This window comes from Salminus brasiliensis, chromosome 15 (genome assembly GCF_030463535.1).
Source record: "Salminus brasiliensis chromosome 15, fSalBra1.hap2, whole genome shotgun sequence".
In the NCBI taxonomy this organism is placed as follows: domain Eukaryota; kingdom Metazoa; phylum Chordata; class Actinopteri; order Characiformes; family Bryconidae; genus Salminus; species Salminus brasiliensis.
In genome coordinates, this window is record NC_132892.1 from 32,653,976 (window position 1) to 32,673,638 (window position 19,663).

Consider the following 19,663-nt stretch of genomic DNA (forward strand, 5'->3'; position numbering starts at 1 on the left):
TCTAATGTGAAACACTAAAGTTATGTTTGTATCCAGAATACATTTCTAATAGAATTTCATATCCAGAATGAATTCTAATAAAAATAACATCCAGAATGAAATTGTAATACATTTTCATATCTATATTGAATTTCTGAAAAAAAATAAAATTAAATAAAAGGAAGTTCCGATCAAATGTATATCCAGAATACATTTCTTAAACAATATATGAATATATATTATCTTAATTCTGGATATTATAACTTATATATAAAAGAATGTAATGTCTTACAAATATATATTAATTCTGGATATAATTATTTAATGAACAATAAATTCTGGATATACATATTTTGGATTGCTCAAATTCATATTCATAATGACATTTTGTATGAAATAAATAATAAAATAGTTTGTATCCTGAATTAATTTCTAATTAAAATCATATCCAGAAATAAATTCAAATCAATTTTATTTAGAAAGAATTTCTGATAAAGAACAATATGTATATACAGAATTGTACATATATATTCATTCTGGAATTATTTTTTTACCTTGATCAAATTCATCCCGGACTACCCAGCATTAATTTCTGATAATAAAAAAAAATCTGGATATGACTTTTTTTTTATTAGAAATTTAATTTTGGATTTGGCTATTCTTGATATTGTTTAAATTCTCAATTTAATACAAGAATAAAGTTCATATCCAGAATAAATATGAATTATGAGTATCCTCTCAGCCTGGACCCTCAGTCTACACGGACCCCAACCATGAAAATAACCACATTCATTTAGAATCACTCAAACACTCGTCCCGAACAAAGAAGAAAAATAATAATAAACAGCATAAAGTTCCAAGATTATCTAGCGCTCTACTTCAGCCCCTACAGTACATGATCTACAGTCAGATAGGTGAAGGGAATTGTATTAGTTCAGTCATTTCTGCTTTTTTAGGATATCGTCGCTGTCCTGCAAAAACCTTGTATCTCCACTATTGCTGTTTTTTAATTAGTTCTCTCCATAATGTGAATCTGTCAGTTTTACTTTATACTATATCAGAATTTCATGAACCAATAGAAACGCTCCAAAATGACTCAGAAGAACTCTTTCTACATTGACTTTCACTGAAAGTTCAAAGAGTTTCTTCTCCTTCATTTTTACTTTTACATTAGTTCACATGTTGGAAGTTACGGGGTGGTTTATTGTTGAATTCTTATTATTTTGGTATTTTGTTACCAGATTTACAGCAGAATGCAGATACATTAAGGATTTCAGTGACGCGACGACCAAGAGACAGTCAAACAGCATCTCTGTACTGAAAACTGCTGGGTTTTATTATACTATATTATTTATTACTATAAAAGTGGAGAACATGGTCAGTTGTTCTCCTCCAGCTAGTTTTATGTATGTAGGCTTTTATCTGCTGGTGTCGGTTCCCTCAACATATCAGACCAAATCACAACCTACAATGTTAAAAGAGATCTAAACTAAATGATATCCTAAATGAATTTGTGGCCAAATTCAGATCATAATGAAATTTTAACAAAATATAGTTTATGTAAATGAATTCCTAATAAAATTGATGTCCTGAATAAATTTCTGATATGAATTGTATCCAGAATGAATTCTGAATTAAAATGATTTCCTGAATAAATTTTTGCAATGATTTTTAATGATTTTAATGATTAATGATTTGTATGCAGGAATACATTTCTAACTAAATTCATAACTCGTATGAATTTCTAATTAACATTGCATCCCGAATGAATTTCTAACAAAATGCATAAATACTATACATTTCTGATCAAATTTGTATCCAGAATGAATTTTCTAATAAAATTCAGAACTTTTTATAATGAACTACTTCTATACATTTCTAAAACAAAAAACGTATCCGGAATGAATTTCTAATTAAATTGACGTCCTGATAAATTTCTGGTACAACCTGTATCCTGAATAAATTTTTTATTAAATGTATAACTAGTATGAATTTCTAAAAACTATTTGTATCCAGAATAAATTTCCAATTAAAATCATAACTTCTATAAATTTTTTAAACAAAAAATGTTCCGGAATGAATTTCTAATTAAACTGACATCCTGATAAATTTCTAGTTGAATCTGTATTCTGAATTAATTTTTTAATTAAATGCATAACAAGTATGAATTTCTAAAAAGTATCTGTATCTAGAATTCATTTCTAATTAAATTCATAACTTGTATGGATTTCTGATATAATCTGTATCCAGAATGAATTTTTAATTACATTAATCAATTGTACGAATATATAAAAAAAACTATCTAGAATTAATTTCTAATTAAATTCATAACTTGTATGAATTTTGACAAATAAAATTGTATCCAGAATGAAATGAACAACATTTGTATCCAGGATGAATTTGAAATTTGAGCAGTTTGAAAGTATGTTAAAAGAACTTCATCAGCTCATCACTGCTGGCATCAGGTGATGCAGGGAGACCGGACCAGTGGGTGGGAACTGGTAATGAACTGGTAATGAACTGGTAATGATTATTAAACTGGGAAAGAAGAAGTGCAGACTCAAACCTGCCTGGCGTGAAATAAATCAGACCTCTACCTGTGACTGATTACGGATTAGACAGGAACTATGTGAACAGTGTGGGGAACACTCCAGCTTTGTAATGGTTACAGTTGTGTTACTGGCTTCCTGAAGGACTTACAGGCCAGAAAACATGGAAAGTAAAAGCTCTGAAAGTGCAAGAAGACCAACAGATGTTCAGCAGGTCAACGGTTCGAGCACTGCTCGCTCTGACCATCCGTCCGTCCATCCGTCCATCTGTGATAGTCTGAAGTGTCCGAATGTGTTAATGCAGAGCTGTGAGACAGCTTAGCTTTGGCTGTACATGCTGAGAGTGTGTAGTGTAGTATAGTGTGGGTGTGTGTGTGTGTGTGTGTGTGTGTGTGTGTGTGTGTGAGATCTGGCACATTCTCTTCAGTTCCAGTCCAGCCCAGGTTGCAGCTCGGTTTTGGAAATTAGGTCATCATGGGAAGTAGTCAATCAAAGGTCAGAAGGTCAAACGTCCACAGCTCCTGCTCAGCTGACCACCCTGATGCCGAAATGTTTCCTCAGCTGCTCCAAGAACAGGAAGGTCAGGACTGTGTGAGGGACCAATCGGATCCCAGCTGGAACTAAACCCTGCGATGTGATTGGATCGGACAGAAAACATCATCAACAACAGCGGTCAGTGAGGGGAACTGCCCTCACTTATGGAGATTTAGATGGATGCACTATATGGACAAAAGTATTGGGACACCTGATCATTCATTAAAAAGAGCTGGTTCTGCTTTCGTTGGAGTAACTGTCTCTACTGTCCAGAGAAGAAGACGTTCTACTAAAGAGCATTGCTGTGAGGATTTGATAGCACATCTGTGTCAGCAATGGGAGGGGCTTAAACTGGCTGAAGGGGTGTCCAAAAACATATGGACGTATAGTGCATGTATAAAAAAGACGAGGGTAATCATGTGTGTGTGTGTGTGTGTGTGTGTGTGCTTACCTTGTAGAAGGCCAGTGGTCCCAGTTTGGCAGTCTCAGAGAGACAATGCAGCACTCCCTACAAACACAACAGCAAGCATGACGAGATGCCAGACGACAGGCATGGACAAAAGTTTGTGGACACTTGCTGCCATAACACCAGCACCTCGATTTTGCAACATTGCCATGAGGGAAATTTGACTGCATTCAGCCCCGAAAGCGAGATGCTGATGTTGGACGACTAGTTTTGGTGCTAGCGGATGGAGCCCACTCTAGCCCACACTGGTCAAGACCACCATATTCATCATTAGTGTAGGACACCCATCCTTGCAGTGACCAAACGCACACAGTGGTAGTGAGAAGTGGACTGGAAGCCATTGGATGAAGACCCTTGCTCAAGGGCCCAACAGCGGCCCGGGTATCGAACCCACAACCCATTTTTGACCAATCTTTTTTGGGATCCTACCGGAAGACTCACCCTGTACTCTCCTTTAGAGTTCATTAGTCTGGTCTTCAGCACATCCAGCGGCTGACAGAGGAAGGTAGCACAGCCTCCCTACAGAGGGCGCCAGAGAGAGAGACAGAGAGAGAACCATCATTCGCCTTCATTTTTTAAGAGTGGAGGTGTAATACACACACCCCACCACTAGAGGGGCTCTACTGCTTAATTCCCTCTCGTGTGTAGGTGTATCTGAGGCACGGGGACGGAGGGTTTCTGGACAGTCTCCGGTCCGATAAAGGAACACTCACAGCGATGAAGCTGGACAGGAAGTGCGTGAAAACATTGTCCCCCATCATCCCCGTCCCCAGGACGAGCTGCTTGGCCTGGTCGTAGCACGCCAGCTGCAGAGACAGAGACAGAGACATGTGGTCAGGGGTCCCGTCTTCTTCTCGCAGGTCCTCAATGGAGAAAAGCTCTGCTCAACACTGCACACGTCTCACCTGTCCCACAGTGACCAGGGCTCCTCGGCTGGACGCCATGGTGGCTCCAGAGAACAGCCTCCTCGTCCCCTCTGACAGAGAGACCAACCAACCAGCATCAGTTAGTTCAGTCATCTGGTTCAATTCCACTCAATTCTGTTGTTTTCTATTCAGTTCCACAAGGGACACCATTCTATTCTACACAATTCCTTTTCATTAACCTCCAGCCCACTCTATTCCACCAACCTCTATTCCATTAAACCCAATTCTATTCTGTTCTATTCAATTCCACTCCATTTCTGTTAATTAAACTCAACTTTATTCTGTTCTATTCCACTTTACTGATCTGTATACCATTCCAATCCATTCCACTATAATGAAATACATTTAATTAAAATAAAATTAATTAATTTTATTAGACTCCAATAAATTATTCAATTATTTTCTATTCTATTATACTCAATTCTATTCCAATAAAATACATAAAATAACACAAAACTCTACTATATTCCATTAAACTCTATTCCATTCATTCCATTAATCTACATTACACAAAACTCTATTCTGTCATTACACTACATTTCATTATTTTCCATTCTATTGCACTCAATTTCATTCCTTTAAACTTTATTCCATTTTATTAAACTCATTCAATTCTACTAAACATCACATCACATTCAACTCTACTCTATTCTATTCTACTAAACTTTATTACACCACATTCAATTTTAATCCATTCTACTAAACTTTATTACACCACATTCAACTCTACTCTACTCTATTCTACTAAACTTTATTACACCACATTCAACTCAATTCTATTCTACTAAACTTTATTACACCACATTCAACTCTACTCTACTCTATTCTACTAAACTTTATTACACCACATTCAACTCAATTCTATTCTACTAAACTTTATTACACCACATTCAACTCTACTCTACTCTATTCTACTAAACTTTATTACACCACATTCAACTCAATTCTATTCTACTAAACTTTATTACACCACATTCAACTCAATTCTATTCTACTAAACTTTATTACACCACATTCAACTCTACTCTATTCTACTAAACTTTATTACACCACATTCAACTCTACTCTATTCTACTAAACTTTATTACACCACATTCAACTCAATTCTATTCTACTAAACTTTATTACACCACATTCAACTCTACTCTATTCTACTAAACTTTATTACACCACATTCAACTCTATTCTACTAAACCTTATTACACCACATTCAACTCTACTCTACTCTATTCTACTAAACTTTATTACACCACATTCAACTCTATTCTACTAAACCTTATTACACCACATTCAACTCTACTCTACTCTATTCTACTAAACTTTATTACACCACATTCAACTCTATTCTACTAAACCTTATTACACCACATTCAACTCTACTCTATTCTATTCTACTAAACTTTATTACACCACATTCAACTCTACTCTATTCTATTCTACTAAACTTTATTACACCACATTCAACTTTACTCCATTCTACTAAACCTTATTACACCACATTCAACTCTATTCTACTAAACTTTATTACACCACATTCAACTCTACTCTATTCTACTAAACTTTATTACACCACATTCAACTCTACTCTATTCTATTATACTAAACTTTATTACACCACATTCAACTCTATTCTACTAAACTTTATTACACCACATTCAACTCTACTCTATTCTATTCTACTAAACTTTATTACACCACATTCAACTCTACTCTATTCTATTCTACTAAACTTTATTACACCACATTCAACTTTACTCCATTCTACTAAACCTTATTACACCACATTCAACTCTATTCTACTAAACTTTATTACACCACATTCAACTCTACTCTATTCTACTAAACTTTATTACACCACATTCAACTCTACTCTATTCTATTATACTAAACTTTATTACACCACATTCAACTCTATTCTACTAAACTTTATTACACCACATTCAACTCTACTCTATTCTACTAAACTTTATTACACCACATTCAACTCTACTCTATTCTATTATACTAAACTTTATTACACCACATTCAACTCTACTCTATTCTACTAAACCTTATTACACCACATTCAACTCTACTCTATTCTATTCTACTAAACTTTATTACACAAGGCTTGTTCTGAAAGTCCAGTGTAACACAGACACACTGTAGATCCATTCAGAGACCAAGAGCAGATGCACTCACCCTCTTGCCAGACCCTGAAGAGCCCATCCAGCGCATGCTTGTAGCTGAAGAAAACGAGATCTGCGTTAATTTACACGTTAATTCAGTTCTGTTTCTTACAGCGTTTACTGCCTCGGCCAGGCAACTCTACACCGAGGTTTCGTGATTTTTTTGTAAACCCAGTAGCTCAATCTGGAACCAGGCTGCAGCTCCTCATGCTGTACGTCTAACTGGTTCATACACTTCAACCTTTCCATCACTTTTCCATGAAAATATTTTTCCCGTAATTCGTTTACGCATATTTTTAGTTCACGCTAGTAGCTAAAAGACCGTCCAGGCTAGCTAGTTAACAACATAATGCATGGTCATGATACCATGGTCATATAAAAAACAGGCAGCGATTGGTCATGTGAAACATTCTGCTACAATAAAAGTTTGTTTTATATGATTCTATATATATATATATATATATATATATATATATATATATATATATATATATATATATATATATATATAAAATGACGACAGAAGCTCATTACAATATTTTCTATTTCTTTTAAGTACTTTTTTTCAATTTGGTTATTTATAAGTACTGGATTTATTTTCCATGACTTTCCAGGTTTTCCAGGACCTGTACGGGTCACTCTGGTCTCACCTGCTGTAAGTCTGGCACTACGAGCGGTGAACAGTGCTCATGTCTGCGCTACCGCCCGGCTCTCCCTTTTTTAAGCTAGGCTGCTATAGCGAGGCCTGCCAGAGTGGACTGTGTGACGGTGTAGCGTGAACACACTCACTTTCTCCTGAGCTCGGGGGGAAGCTTCATGTCGTTCTGCATCCTGAACAATGAAGATGAGGAGTTGGTCAACACAGATTTGGAGGGTCCGCTGCAACAGTGCTGCTGTACTTACAGTTACGGCATGCTAATGCACCCACAAATACATATGAAGGTACACCAAGTCATTCAGAGCAGGGGGAGGGGGTTAGAGGGTTTGGTGTGAAACCAAATTCTAGATAACTTTCCCCAGTCAGAACTACAGAGTTCTACAGTGGAGGTGAAGGGAAGTAGACATCTGAAGCTCTAATAAAAGCTCCCTCATAGAAAGATGCCAGGGACTCTTCTGGTTTAGATGTTAGGTGGAGGGATACATGCAGGGATACAGTGAGGCAGAAAGTAGTCCCCCAAAGAAAATATCGCTTAAGATTTGCCACCATTTCGTCCGAAATTCACAATTTCCCACCAATCCCCACCCTGGATGACTGCTTACATCTCAAACACTGAAATGAGACCCTTGAGGAGCTTTTGGAGGTTCTTCCATTAGAAACTGTGGAGCATTCACCACCTTCAAGGTTCCTTAAAGCACCTTAAGAGGTTCCTCCACAGTTTCAAACGGAAGAAAAAAAAGCTCCTCGAGGAGGAACAGCGCAGTGTGTGTGCTGGGGTACCTGACGTTGACCATGTCTGCCGGCGTCCCAATGAACCCTCCTGTGAAGCCTACAGAGAGGTAAACACAGATAAACCATCTGTGACAGACCGGCTGTGTGTGTGTGTGTGTGTGTGTGTGTGTGTGTGTGTGAGAGAATTTGCTTGAGTTTTACCTCCAAATGCTCCCAGCAGCACTTTCTGGTAGAAGGGCATAGGGCCCTCACTGCCCATCATATCTCTGACCGTTTCATAAATAGCAAACCTGGTGAGAGAGTAGGACATCTAGAGAGAGAGAGAGAGAGAGAGAGAGAGAGAGAGAGAGAGAGAGAGAGAGAGAGGGAGGTTATTAATTCTGTGCAATACTCAAAAACAGCCACTAGATGGAGCCACTCCCTGTTTAAAATTCCCTGCTTCAGACACATAATGAGAGTCACACAGAAAACCGCAGCTTTACAGGAGGAGGGAAAACCTGCGGGACTTTCAATGGAAGTCAATGGAAACAGAGTTTACTCCAGGTCATTTTGGGGCATTTCTATTGGTTCGTTCATCAAGAAATTCTGATACAATATAAAGAACAACTGCGAGATTCAAATTATGGAGAAAAGTGAAAATGAGAATAAGGACAAAAGTATTGGGACACCTGCTCATTGCTTGTATCCTCTCAAATCAAGGCTAATAAATGAATTGATCCTGCTTTTGCTGGGGTAACTGTCTCTACTGTCCAGAAAAGAAGACTGTCTACTAGATTTTGGAGGATTGGAGCATTGCTGTGAGGATTTGATTGCATTCAGCGACAGAAGCAATAGTGAGGTCCGGATGTTGGATCCACTCCACCTCCACCTCTTCACAGCTTGTTGCTGGCAGGCTTTATACCCCTCTAGCCCACAATTCATGCCCATAGGTTGATGTCTATCTGCTCCAGAGAGTCCTATTCTATTGGCAGTACTTCTCTACAGGGACTGGACAAGCTGTGTGTGTGTGTGTGTGTGTCCACAAACATTTGGACATGTAGCGTAGTTTTAGAGGACTAAACGATCCACACTCTCCACTTTATCATTCAAGTGTTTGTTTTATAATCCCTAACTGACGTCAGTAAGATCAGGACATCAGCCCAGGGTGTGTGTGTGTGTGTGTGTGTGTGTGTTAATGATTACATATAAGCCGTATTATTTCTGATATCTAATATCTTTTATCTGAACACTAATATCCTTTAATCCAGGTCTGCAGCTGTACACACACACACACACACACACACACACTAATCCACACTCACCTGTCTGCAGAGAGAGGCGCTGAGGCCGTTGTAGAGCGCCAGCAGTCCATCATTCTTCACCACATGCATCGCCATGCCAACCATCCTCATCTTCACCTCCTGCTGCGTCTGCAGGTGCACCTGTAACATCAGCAGCAGCTTTACATTCATCATCATCATCATCATCATCAGCAGCTTTACATTCATCATCATCATCATCATTATCAGCTTTACATTCATCATCATCATCAGCAGCAGCAGCAGCTTTACATTAATCATCATCATCATCATCATCATTATCATCAGCTTTACATTCATCATCATCATCATCAGCAGCAGCAGCTTTACATCCATCATCAGCTTTACATTCATCATCATCATCATCAGCTTTACATTCATCATCATCATCAGCAGCAGCAGCAGCTTTACATTCATCATCATCAGCTTTACATTCATCATCATCATCAGCAGCAGCAGCAGCAGCTTTACATTCATCATCATCAGCAGCAGCAGCTTTACATTCATCATCAGCTTTACATTCATCATCATCATCAGCAGCAGCAGCTTTACATTCATCATCAGCTTTACATTCATCATCATCATCAGCAGCAGCAGCTTTACATTCATCATCAGCTTTACATTCATCATCATCATCAGCAGCAGCTTTACATTCATCATCATCAGCTTTACATTCATCATCATCATCAGCAGCAGCTTTACATTCATCATCATCAGCTTTACATTCATCATCATCATCAGCAGCAGCTTTACATTCATCATCATCATCATCAGCAGCAGCAGCAGCTTTACATTCATCATCATCATCATCAGCAGCAGCAGCTTTACATTCATCATCATCATCATCAGCAGCAGCAGCAGCTTTACATTCATCATCATCATCATCAGCAGCAGCAGCTTTACATTCATCATCATCATCATCAGCAGCTTTGCATTCATCATCATGTCATATTTATCTGAATCAAAATCATCAGTCATCATTACGACCATCATCATCACTGTCATTAACATGACTATCATCATCATCATCATCATTTTTATCACTGTCATTAATATGACTATCATCATCTTCGTCACGGTCATCTTTAATATGACCATCATCATCTTCTTCATCACTGTCATCAATATGACTGTCATTATCATCAGTCATCTTCATCACTACCATCCTCATCAATGCCTTCCTCACTATTACCATAATTATCATCATCACTACTGATCTTCCAGCCCCCCCACAAAAGATCACAGAGAGAGTTACTGGCTCAGTTTCTGCTGAGTAAGAGCTGCTGTTATTGTTAGGAGATTAAAGCTTCCTTTTGACACACACACACACACACACACACACACACACACACACACACACACACACACACCCCTATCATGTGCATCAGCCGTGCAGATCAGTGCTCAGGCTGAACCTGCTCAAGCTGAGGCTCCTCAACATCGCTGTTCAGGGAGAAGGTCCAGGCTGGTGTGTGAACGTCAACTTTCTGCAGTCCAGCTCTGAGCCTCACGCTCCTCTCCTGCACCTCTCCAATGTGACATTTTCCAGGGCAAGGTTTTTACTCATAACTTTATTCTGATAATTTAATAATAATAATAATAATAATAATAATAATAAAACAATAATAATAACCAGCATTTCAGGACAATAAAAGGTCAGGAAGCTCTAGTGAGACGGGGAATTACCCCAGAACCCCACATAACCCATTCAATCCTGTCTGAGCTGGGCCTGAGGCTAGTCTCAGAAGGTCTTCTGAGGGCCAGTGCACTGCGGATTGGCCCACGGCGGCTGACCGGTCAGCAATAACAAACATTAACCCTGGCCTCAGGCTTCAACTGCGTGCTTAAACACTGGAGTGTAAGATGCTGAGTCAGCCTGAATCTCCAACTTACTTATCCACCCTACATCTCTCTCCCACACACACACACACACACACACACACACACACACACACACACACACACACACCTGCAGTGTCAAAGAGAGTTCATGAACACCTGAATCATGCTGACACACACAGAGAGAGAAAGAGAGAGAGCGAGCATCAGTGGGAGCTGCCTGCTGTCTTAGAGATACAGAAAGTGGTGGTTCTCCACATTAGAACATCTCCAGAGTTCTCCTCTCTCATGGAGTCTAGTATTATTTAGAGTTCTCCTCAGATCAACACCTGGTTTGGTGGTAAATTAGGGCTTAATGATGGTAAATCAGGTGAGCTGCTGCTGCTGCTGCTGCTGATGGAGTTGAACACATCCTCCACGCTGTGCTGGCTGGACTGGGGGGCGTCCAGGAGAACCCTGGAGGAACCGAGCTCTGTTCTTCAGACTAGCTCACCGACAAGATCTCACTACTTTCTTTCTTCAGAATGAGAAGCTCTTGCTTCTCCTTTTTACTGGATTTATGTTCACCTGCTTTATCTGATCTGATGAGATCTGGAGCTTCTGGAGTTTCTGGAGCTTCTACTGTAGAAACGAGTGATGTGATTAGAGGCTTCAGATCTCTGGACTGTACTGATGACCTCATTCTCTCTCAGCTAATCAAGACTAATCAAGAGTGCAGCGTCAGCACTTTCCCTGATCAATGGTCTACAAAGGGGTCAAAAGTCTTGACACTCATTCCTCAGGTAGAAGTGAGTGGAGATACGAGGGTTTAAAAGACTTCTATTCACTTCACTTCACCCTGAGCTCGGAGAACATGAGAACCCAAGGACACTAAATCCTGGTCCTGGAGACTCCATTCATTCAACTGGGTCAACCGTTTCCTCTCTAAAAGCCCACCTGCTCCAGCCTTTGCGAGCCTGGTGGGGTGTGTGTTTTGGGGGGTGACGCCTGAGAAGCTCCCAGGTTGTATGGAGCAGTGCTGTAGTCCTGAGGAGCAGCTGAAGGGTAGATGGAGGTTTTTGGGACGTGAGCAGAAGCTGCTTCAAGGACGAAACACACACACACACACACACACACACACACACACACACACACACACACACACACACACACACACACACACACAGTGCTACAGAAAGCCAGAGCAGGTCACACAACCTGCAAATCTGGAGCGGTCAGCGTGTCTCCTCTGCAGTGGGTGTGGTTTAGGACGGAGCCCGAAAACTGCAAATGTAATCACATGCTTGCTACAGAGGGACGAGATCAAAGAGCACATCTACACAGGACTCTGCATGCTCGACTGTGTGTGTGTGTGTGTGTGTGTTTGTGTGTACTGGTGTCTAATTAGGGGCAGATTTGTCGAACAGCCACCAATAACGCCATGAGGTTTGGAGGCCGGACATGTGTGCTATGTCAGGAACTCGATCACTAAACTAAACAAAAAAATAGAATGAACTTTACCATTCCGTCACACACACACACACACACACACACACACACACACACACACACACACACCACTCTGTCACACTTTACTGAAAAGTCCTCTCCTAGATTCGGCTGATCTGGTAGTCATGTGGATCCATTTGCTAGTCAGCTCTGCCAGTAGACTATAGGTATAAGACACATGTAAGCTGCTACTGATGGAAAAACTGGGAGCTACACAGTAATACAGTCAGTAGAGCGCCACCTATTGGTGTCTGCTCATTAAATAAGAGATAAAACGCTAACATTCTTTTCTGATTGATTGGCATGTGTGCTAGGTCAGGAATCTGAGGTCAGGAATCTGAGCGCATTAAGAACTGCAGCTATTCAGGGTAAAGTTTACCACCCCGTCACGTGTTTCACTGTGAATATGGCTCTGAGGGTCTGATATGTATGTGTGTGTGTATATATATATCAGAAGATAGAAATAGCTTTGATGTTACTGGATTTAAAAACTGTTTGATCTTGATGAAACGTCACCTGTTGTGTAGAATGACTCATTGTCATTTGCATCACTAGTGATCATGTGCAGGTGTGTGTGTGTGTGTGTGTGTGTGTGTGTGTGTGTGCACACGAGAGAGTGTTTATATTTTGACCCGCTGAGTGCTGTCCTGGTAATCTATCTCTGAAATCAGAAACCTCAACCATCACCATAAACTCAAAAGTGCTACTATTACACACACACACAGACACACAGACACACACACACACAGCTTGTCTAGTCCCTGTAGAGAAGAAGTACTGCCAATAGAATAGGACTCTCTGGAGCAGATCAACATCATGACCCTCTGATGGCACCATGCTGCCTAATAATGCCAGGCGTGGGCTAGAGGGGTATAAAGCCCCCCAGCATTGAGGAGCTGTGGAGCAGTGGAAGATGTGTGTGTGTGTGTGTGTGTGTGGGGGGGGGGGGGGGGGGGGGGGTGTTTAGTAGTCTCTGATAGACATCCTTATTGGTTCTTGGTTCCGAACTCTGACTAAAGTACAGAGCAGAGCTAAAAACAGTAGAAAGCCTGGTTATCTGTCTGTGTTCACCCCTCTGTTTTTCATTAACCAGCTCAGTGATTGGTGGATTACAGCAAAACAGGGCTGGGCGATATGGTAACAATACTACATCCCGATACTTAACGACGTTTTTTCGCGATACGCGATATTTATCATGACACCTAAAAACATCAGTAGCGACAGATTCTTATAAACGACTATTCAGATCCTCTCCTGTACTGAATACAGAGATTTCTACTAGAGATGCACAATCCATCTTTTTCAGCTCCGATACCGATCTGATACATGAACGTTGCATATCGGCCGATACCCGATACCGATCCGATATCATCATTGAATTAATAAGCTGTATACCTCACCATCTGGGAGAGACTTAAGGCATCGGGATTGACTTAAACATGACTTTACTAACTTACTTTACTAACAAACTATAACAAATACAAACACAGATATTAACGAACCCGATTTCTGTTATTGGTCACTGTGGCTGAATGCAATCAATCACATCCTCACAGCAATAGTAGAGAGCCGCCTTCTCTGGACAGTAGAGACAGTTACTCCCTCAAAAGCAGGAGAAACTCTTTTTAATCCTCTTGATTTCAGAAGACACAAGGAATGAGCAGGTGTCCAAATACTTTTGTCCTTATTTATTGAACAGGTATTAAATATTCAGAATCTATGCATATCGGCCGATATGACTTAAGGCATCAGGATTGACTTCAACGTGACTTTACTAACCTTATAAAACAAACTATATCATAACAAATGAACGCAGATATTAATGAACCCGATTTTGGTTATTGGTCACTAATATTAATAACTGTGCTGGACCTCGGCGCAGTGCTGTCTGGGCTAGCTAAAGAGGAGCTAGCAGGAGCTAGCTGGATTGCTCGCTGATAGTTGATGATCGGTCGAGGGCACTAAGACCCTGGGTTATGAAGCCTAGAATACAGGCGGTGCGAGAATCGGGGTCTGTGATTTCGGTGATTGGATCGGTTCTTTGTATCTGACTAATTATCCGATACCCGATCCAGCTAATTTAGCTAATTTTATAATTTTGCTAATTTATACTCAACATCTGCTGCTCTTGATCTGATTACACTGTTAGTAATGAAACCTGCAGCTGATCAGTGTTTATTAACACTAACAGTAACATCCTCCATATGATTAGAAAAGCTTATTATTATCATCATCACGATAAAATGTATAACGATACGATAAAATATCGTCATATTGCCCAGCTCTACAGCAGAGCCAATTATTATGCAATAAATTACATAATTAATATGCAATTAATATGCGTAAAACTAACGAAGCTAACCTCAGACACCCATCATAATTCCTGCATGCGTTTCTACGCCTTTATAAACAACGGTCAAGGTACTCTACGTGGCCGCTGGGACACCGGTGTGTACTCAACATAGTCTACAGAGGAAGGAAATGGTGGAAATGACAACACACACACACACACACACACACACACACACACACAGCACCATAATGCTTAGGTCATCCTGACAGGTGATTATGTCAGCGATGTCAAAACTGCATTCCTGAGGAGCCACAACATGTTCGTATCCTGGAGACCACAAAGCATGTGTATTGCTGACTGAGGCCTACAAAGGCAGGAAAGGAGGTCCAAAGACATTTCGGACACATCTCAACTTTTGGCCACAATTATCAATTTTATTTTTGGGGAAAACGAAGCCGCAGCAACTGATGAAAAGAATACCTCGCCAACTGTTAAGCCTGTGGTTGTGTGGCAGCCAGTGGCACTGGAAACTCTGTACAGGGAGACTGGACGATGGATTCCGCTGAACATCAGCAAATTCTGGAAGTGAACGGGACCCGTTCGGTCAAGAAACTAAGGCTAAAGACGGGCTGGCTTCTACAACGGGTCAGTGATCCAAAACATCCCTCAAAATGAAGCTAGAACTTCTGGAAAGTGGAAAATGCAAGGACATTTGCAAGGTCAACTTGGTGGGTCAAAAAAATTGAGGGCCTTGGCTTCATCAGAAATGCAAGCAAAACGGCCCCGCCTTCAGAACGCTGGGATCTGGAAGGGTCCTGGAGACTCTGGGTCCCCATAAAGGGATGAATACACACAAAGCAGACATATAGAGATATACATCTGCTGGCCCAGCCATGTATATAGACACGTACACACACACACACACACACACACACACACACACATACCAGCTGTATATAATGGAGCACATACCTGCCTCACTTACATTCTGAAAAATACCATGACTGCTTGCCACACACACACACACACACACACACACACACGCATGCCTGTAATCACATGTTGCCCCAATGACCTCCATTTAACTTCCACAGCTGCCGGAATCACCAGTGTCCTCCTCATGCTCTACAACACTGTAATCACAGGGTGTGTGTGTGTGTGTCTGTGTGTGTGAGTGTGTGTGTGTGAGTGTGTGAGTGTGTGAGTGTGGGAGGGCTAGGCCTATGTTGGGTCCTGATCCACGTAATTTGAACCACATGTCTACGAAACCCCTCATGACCGAATGAGTGAACGCATGCAGAATTGCTGTACTAAATGGACAGAAGTATTGGGACACCTGCTCATTCATTCAGAGTTCATCCTGCTCTGCTGTCCAGGGATGACGGCTTTCTAGTTGATTTTGGAGGAGCATTGCTGTAAGGATTTGATTGATCCTCATCCCCCAACCACCATCATTCCCTGAGACTGAGGCAGCTCAATGATGGCCGTTTTTTTTTTTTTTTTTCATTAGCCATGCTAATCTGCTCGAGAGAGTCCTATTCTAGTGGCAGTATTGCTAGACAAGCTGTGTGTGTGTGTGTGTGTGTGTGTGTGCATTTGCACATCTGTCAGCAATGGGTGCAACCTAAAGTAAAAAGCGGAATGCATTCATTAAAAAGGGTGTCCACATATATTTGGACATAGAGCATGCATTAGCATTTTGTCTTGCGGGGTTCCTCAAGGTTCAGTCTCGGGACCGCTGCCGTTTAATCTCTCCCGATAGCCTGGGTGCCGTCTGTACTTTAGTCCATGTTCTAGATAACAGGGAGTCAGAAGCCACATAAGCAAGACTATTCATTTAGCATTAGCATTAGCTACATTAGCATTGTAGCTCTATTTAAAGCAGCACACAAAAGCCCAGCGTACACTGATTTTTATTAATATTTTTATTAATAATCCTGGCTGACAGGAGCACATAGTTAGAAAACAGGCCTGGTCCCGACACTGAACCCTGAGGAACACCACACTGCTGAAAATGATGCTGAGATTAGCAGGTTTCTGCTCAGTGTTACAGTGTTTCTACTACGTAAGCAGGTATGTTAGAGACTACTGAACACCTCCACACAGTACGCCGTTAGCACCAGGCTAATCGGCCAAGCACCACCTCCCATTACTTGTTAGCGGTATTAGCCTCAAAGGTGCAGTTTGGGAGGATTTATTGCTAATCGGTGGGACGTATAGCTTCATTAGCCTTGGAGCTCCAGTGTAAACCTACAGAAGCCAACATAGGACCCCAACTCTCAGCTATATCAGAGGTATGAGGAATCCACGGCTACCTGCCTAATGACCATAAATGGACTCAATGGACTCTTAACTATCTGCCAATATTACCCATCATTCCTTCCATTACTCTGACCATCACTGCCATGACTATACATATATACATAAGTTCTACGACCCCATGATTATTATATTATGATTATGAATATGTTGCACAGCTGAGTAGTTCACAGTTTAGGTGGTTCTGTGACTTTTATCAATAATTTATCAATAGTTCTGATCAGAGGAGGACGGGTCAGGTCTTGGTTCCTCCCAAAGGTTCTTCCTCCAGCTCTGAGGGAGGTTCTCCTTGCCACTTTGGTCTTTTATTAGAGATGTGCCGATCCGATATTAGGATCGGATATCGGTCCCGATATTAACGGATTAATTCGCTGGATCGGGTATCGGACAATTGGGCCGGTCCATGGAACCGATCCTTTTACTTTAATTTGTTGGTGTTTTTTTTTTACTATTTATCCTGATTTATCCTCAGGTTCAGCTGCTGGATTTATTTTTTTATATTATGCTAAAATTTAAAAAATAAGATTGATTACTGTTCGTGTGTTTGACCAGGTGAAGCTACTTAATTTCTCAGTTTTGGTGGATACATTTGATTTATTTTAATAAAAAAACTTTAATTTTTTAGTTTGAATTTGAATGCTGTGTGAAGGTCCTGCACCACTTTATTTTAGTGACAAAAAAAAAAATAAATAGCAATTAATTAATTTGTTATATTAATTATATAAAGTAATGTTTATATAAAGTCAATCCTGATGCCTTAAGTCTCTCCCACATGGTGAGATATACGCTTTATTCATTCAGCAATGGTATCGGATTGGTATCGGGTATCGGCCGATATGCAAAGTTTATGTATCGGTATCGTATCAGAACTGAAAAATCGGATCGGTGCAGCCCTACTTTTCATGATGCCAGCTGTACCAGCATCCGCAACTCCGAGACACAAGGGGCTTCATTAGTCTGCCAGGCATCGTAGAGACATGTCCTTCGAGTCCCCCGAGCTTGAGAATTACTTTCAGCTTCTGTTTCAGCTCTAAAACCCCACACCTGAGCCAGCTGTGAAGGGCAGTAGAGCACCGGCGGCCTCGGGTGTGGTGATAGCCAGGGGTCAGAGGTCACAAAAACTGGGTTAGCCCCTAACTGGGTCTGCAAACCGGCCCACCCAGAGCAAATGAAGCCCCTTGACTCATAGCCAGGCCCTCACAAGCCCTCTGTCCTAAACCTGATGTGTAGCTTGATATAGAACACACACACTAGCTGTCCAAATGTTTGTGGACACCCCTTCTAAGTAATGCATTCAGCTACTTTTTAAGTTGACAATAGGACTGTCTGGAACATCATGAAGCTATGGCCACTTTATCAGAAACACCTACCTACTGCCTTGAGCTTCCACTCACTGGCCACTTTATCAGAAACACCTACCTACTGCCTTGTGCTTCTGCATACTGGCCACTTTATCAGAAACACCTACCTACTGCCTTGAGCTTCTGCATACTGGCCACTTTATCAGAAACACCTACCTACTGCCTTGTGCTTCTGCATACTGGCCACTTTATCAGAAACACCTAGCTCGTGCATCCGCAGATGAGCTGCAGTGGTCAGTTCGTGGGAGCTCAAGGAAGGTGTTTCCAATATAGTGGCCAGTGTATGACGAAATGAGTCGGTGATGCAACGTCACCGTAATGTAACGTGACGGTAGAGGTGTAAAGGTAATGTGCGCGAGCCCCAGCATCCCCAGCACTGCTCACCTTCACAAGGTCCAGCGGGTGCGTGCAGCACGCGGCGCCGCATGACGCGAGACCGCCGAAGTACCAGCGCGAGATCCGCTTTTCCGACATGCTGACTTCCGCTCTCCTGGCACGCTGGCGATGGAGGTCTGACACGGCGAGGAGCGAGCGCGCGCACGCACGGGAGAGGACGAGAGAGAGAGTGTGTGTGTGTGTGTGTGTGTGTGTGTGTGAGAGAGAGAGAGATGTAGAGCTCCTCGTTAATCTTCAGCCTCGTGTACTACGGCTCCGGTGCACGCGTGACATTGCGTTACTCCGTGCGTCGGTGTGTGTGCGCGCGGGCGCGTGTCCAAAGTTCACCGACGGCCAATTACTTTCTGGAACTCAGGAGCTGCCTCTCGAGCGCTGTGTCCACCCCTCGCTCTTATTCCGCACGAGACGTTTCATCCGGCTGCTGCTGCTGTTGTTTCCCACCCGTATTCAGACTAAGCCCCGCCTCTTCCTGCACGCTGATTGGCTGGTGCGTGGTCACCAGTAGCGACCCTCATACCAGTGCAACCAGTCAGTGTAAGCGCTAGGTAAGGTGGGTGTTTCTAATAAAGTGGCCAGTGAGAAGGTGGGTGTTTCTAATAAAGTGGCCAGTGAGAAAGAGGGTAGGTGTTTCTAATAAAGTGGCCAGTGAGAAAGAGG

The 19,663-nt window shown here is 41.5% G+C and overlaps 1 protein-coding gene across 1 annotated transcript; it reads right to left on the bottom strand.

Annotated features, from left to right (window-relative positions):
- Window positions 1-2,888: 2,888 nt before the first annotated feature.
- Window positions 2,889-19,414, bottom strand: slc25a10b (solute carrier family 25 member 10b). The gene is made up of 11 exons (XM_072656751.1): window positions 18,995-19,414; window positions 9,314-9,433; window positions 8,214-8,322; window positions 8,061-8,109; window positions 7,412-7,453; window positions 6,636-6,679; window positions 4,434-4,504; window positions 4,242-4,334; window positions 3,970-4,047; window positions 3,514-3,570; window positions 2,889-3,155 (listed from the first exon to the last, which is right to left on the bottom strand). Exons 1-11 carry the CDS (start codon window positions 19,082-19,084, stop codon window positions 3,054-3,056), a joined length of 855 nt encoding a protein of 284 aa, XP_072512852.1. The 5' UTR covers window positions 19,085-19,414; the 3' UTR covers window positions 2,889-3,053.
- Window positions 19,415-19,663: the final 249 nt, after the last annotated feature.

Coding starts and splice junctions, on each gene's coding strand:
- slc25a10b (XM_072656751.1), bottom strand. CDS start 19,084: ATGTCGGAAAAGCGGATCTCGCGCTGGTACTTCGGCGGTCTCGCGTCA. Junction 8,323..9,313: donor GCGCCTCTCTCTGCAGACAG/GTGAGTGTGGAT, acceptor CTCTCTCTCTAG/ATGTCCTACTCTCTCACCAG. Junction 4,048..4,241: donor TCCTGTCCAGCTTCATCGCT/GTGAGTGTTCCT, acceptor CGCCCTCTGTAG/GGAGGCTGTGCTACCTTCCT.